Source organism: Oxyura jamaicensis (genome assembly GCF_011077185.1).
Source record: "Oxyura jamaicensis isolate SHBP4307 breed ruddy duck chromosome 5 unlocalized genomic scaffold, BPBGC_Ojam_1.0 oxy5_random_OJ130, whole genome shotgun sequence".
NCBI classification, from domain to species: domain Eukaryota; kingdom Metazoa; phylum Chordata; class Aves; order Anseriformes; family Anatidae; genus Oxyura; species Oxyura jamaicensis.
Window position 1 is genome coordinate 19,048 of NW_023303899.1, and position 2,615 is coordinate 21,662.

The following is a 2,615-nucleotide window of genomic DNA, read 5'->3' on the forward strand; positions in this document are numbered from 1 at the left end:
GCCCCCCTCCCCAGAGGCCCCGCCCCCCTCCCCAGAGGCCCCGCCCCTGCACTCACCGGGGGCGCGGGGGCTCCGGTGCCCAGTGCCGGGGGCGCGCTGAGCCGTGCGGAGGCGGCGGGGGCGGCGGGGGGCGGCGCGGCGGGGGCGGCGGGGCTGGGTGCGGCCGGGCGGGCGTCGTGCAGCAGGGAGCGGCGGCTCACCTTGAGGTCCCGCTGCTTGCTGGGGACGTAGGCCTGGCGCAGGGACACCAGCACCGGCCCCGCCGTCTGCCCCGCCACCCACTCCTCCGCCTCCATGGCCGGGTCGGGGCCCGCCGTGTCGGGGTACAGGTCGTCCTGGAAGAGGTCCGACTGCCCCCCACCACCACCGTGTCACCATGGGGACACTCCGCACAGCCGGGGACCCCCGGCCAGCCACCCTGTGGTAGCCGGGACCCCCTGGCCAGCTCTGCCCAGGGACTCGATGGGTGCCCCCCGCCACTGCCCGCTCACCTTCCTTGGCACTGTCATGATGATGGGCTCACACTTGCGCTCGTGCAGCTTGTAGAACCTGCGGAGGGTGACAGCGTTACCGGGGGGGTCACGGAGGGGAAAAGGGGGTCCCCACTCACCCCTGCCCCCCCATCCCCACCTGGCGATCTCGCACTTGCTGACATCCAGCCCGCGCTTGGGCATCCAGCCCATGCCGCGCTGCGGCTCCTTGCTGGTGAAGGTGTTGAGGAAGTGGATGTAGGGCGGCTCCTCCGTGATCTCAAAGTACCGGATGCTCGAGTCACCCTGCAGGCACCGCGTTAGAAGGGGACAGCTGGGGATGGGGCGGGGGGTGGGAGGGGAGGCAGCGGGGCCGCACCTTGCCGCAGACATAAACCACGTTGGTGTCGGGGTCGTAGAAGGGCAGCAGGGCCCCGTTGCTGGAGTCCAGCTCCTGCAGCCCCATGGGCTCCTCCAGGTTCTCCTGCGGGGCAGCGCATCAGCCCGGTGCCACACAGCACCGCAGCCCCTCCGGGGCCAACCCCGGCGGCTCCTCACCGTGTCCCACAGCGCCAGCTGCCGCTCGCTCATGCGGCTGAAGCCAGTGGTGAAGATCTTGCCATCGGCCAGGAAGATGGCGCGCATGGGCCGCGCACCCTCGTGTGCCCGCTCCTTCTCCTGCAGGGAGCGCATGGGACAAAGTCAGTGCCCTGCGACAAGAGAGGGCGCAGCACAAGGGCACCCCGGGGGGGAGCAGGGCCACAGGGAGGACTAAGAAGCACCCGGGGGACATGGGGATGATGCCACCCCGGAGCCGTGCTCACCGCCACCACGGTGCCGCGGCGGGGATCGATGACGCGCACGCTCTTGTCCTTGCAGGCGGTGCAGAAGCGGGAGCCGTCACGGCTCCAGCTGACGCTGTAGATGAGGTCGGGGTGCAGCCCCTCCAGGCGGTACAGCTCCTCCGCTGTCCCCACGTTCCAGATCAGCACCACGTTGTCGCACCCTGCAGCGGGGAGGGAAGCAGAGGCACAGCTTGGCCAGACCCCCCCCAGCCCCAGCTGCCCCCCCTGCCCCCCCCAGCTCCCTACCTGCGCTGAGCAGGACGTTGCGGGCAGTGGGGTGCCAGGTGATGATGCCCACACGCTTGGAGTGCCCCTCCAGTACCACCACCGGCTCCGTCAGCGGCTGGCTAAGCCCCCCCTCAGGGATCTGCCACACCTGCGGGATGGGGGCAGTGGGCAGGGGGTGTGGGTGAGAGCCCCCCCGTGTACTCCTCCCCCCCCTGCTTTCCCATCTGCCCCTCACCATGACGGTGCAGTCCTCGGAGCCGCTGGCGATGACGTGGTCGTTGTGGGGGCACCACTCGATGTCCAGCACGGGGCCCGTGTGCCCACACACCGTGGGGTACGACTTGTCAATGCGCCCGGTCTGGGAGCACGGGGACAGCGGGGTGGGGGGGGGGTCACCCGACCCTGTCCGTCCGTCCGTCCCCGCGGAGCCACCCCCCCACCCCCGCCCGCTCCCACCTTGTGCAGGGGCAGCACCAGGAAGGCGCCGCCGCCGCTGGCCTCCACGATGATGGCCACGAAGGAGGGGTTGACGGCGCAGAAGGTGCTGTCCCAGGTGACGCGGGACACGCGGATGTCATCGTAGCACTGCTCCGTCTTCACCGGCTGCCCGAAAACGTGCCGGAATTTGCTCTGCCGCACCACCTTGCGAAACGACATGGCTGGGGCGCGCCCCGGGATGGGGTCAGGCTGGGAGCAGGGGGGGGCACGGCGACCCCAAAACGCGCGGCAGCCACGGCCTGTCCCCGCAGGGCCCGGTGCCCCCCGGTAAGCCCCGGGGACTGGCAGCGGCACCGGGTGGGGGGCGGGGGGGGGGGGAGGGCTGAGCCCCGTTCCCTGCCCCGGGTAAAGGGCGGCCCCGTCCCTCCCTGCACGAGCGGGAAACCAGCGCTGGGCAAACAAACCCCACCCTGCCGGGACGGGGTCACCCGTGGGGACGGGGATGTGCCCGGGGGGACGGGACCGCCCTGCCCGGGAGGGGGGCGGGGGGACGGGGGTCACCCCGCGGGGACAGGGCCGCGGGTGGAGACGGGGTCGGCCTGGCCGGGACGGGAACGGGGCTCCGGGTGGGGGC

The 2,615-nt window shown here is 72.2% G+C and overlaps 1 protein-coding gene across 1 annotated transcript in view; it reads right to left on the reverse strand.

Moving 5' to 3' along the window:
* CORO1B (coronin 1B) overlaps positions 1 to 2,423 on the reverse strand; it is a 3,251-nt gene extending 828 nt beyond the window's left edge. Inside the window, exons 1-9 of the mRNA XM_035311557.1 lie at positions 2,000 to 2,423; positions 1,779 to 1,901; positions 1,562 to 1,691; positions 1,295 to 1,476; positions 1,029 to 1,148; positions 850 to 954; positions 631 to 776; positions 492 to 549; positions 57 to 350 (exon numbers count right to left, since the gene is read on the reverse strand). Coding sequence (XP_035167448.1) covers positions 57 to 350; positions 492 to 549; positions 631 to 776; positions 850 to 954; positions 1,029 to 1,148; positions 1,295 to 1,476; positions 1,562 to 1,691; positions 1,779 to 1,901; positions 2,000 to 2,200 — 1,359 coding nt within the window. The 5' untranslated portion in view covers positions 2,201 to 2,423. The remainder of the gene's footprint in view (positions 1 to 56; positions 351 to 491; positions 550 to 630; positions 777 to 849; positions 955 to 1,028; positions 1,149 to 1,294; positions 1,477 to 1,561; positions 1,692 to 1,778; positions 1,902 to 1,999) is intronic.
* Positions 2,424 to 2,615: the final 192 nt, after the last annotated feature.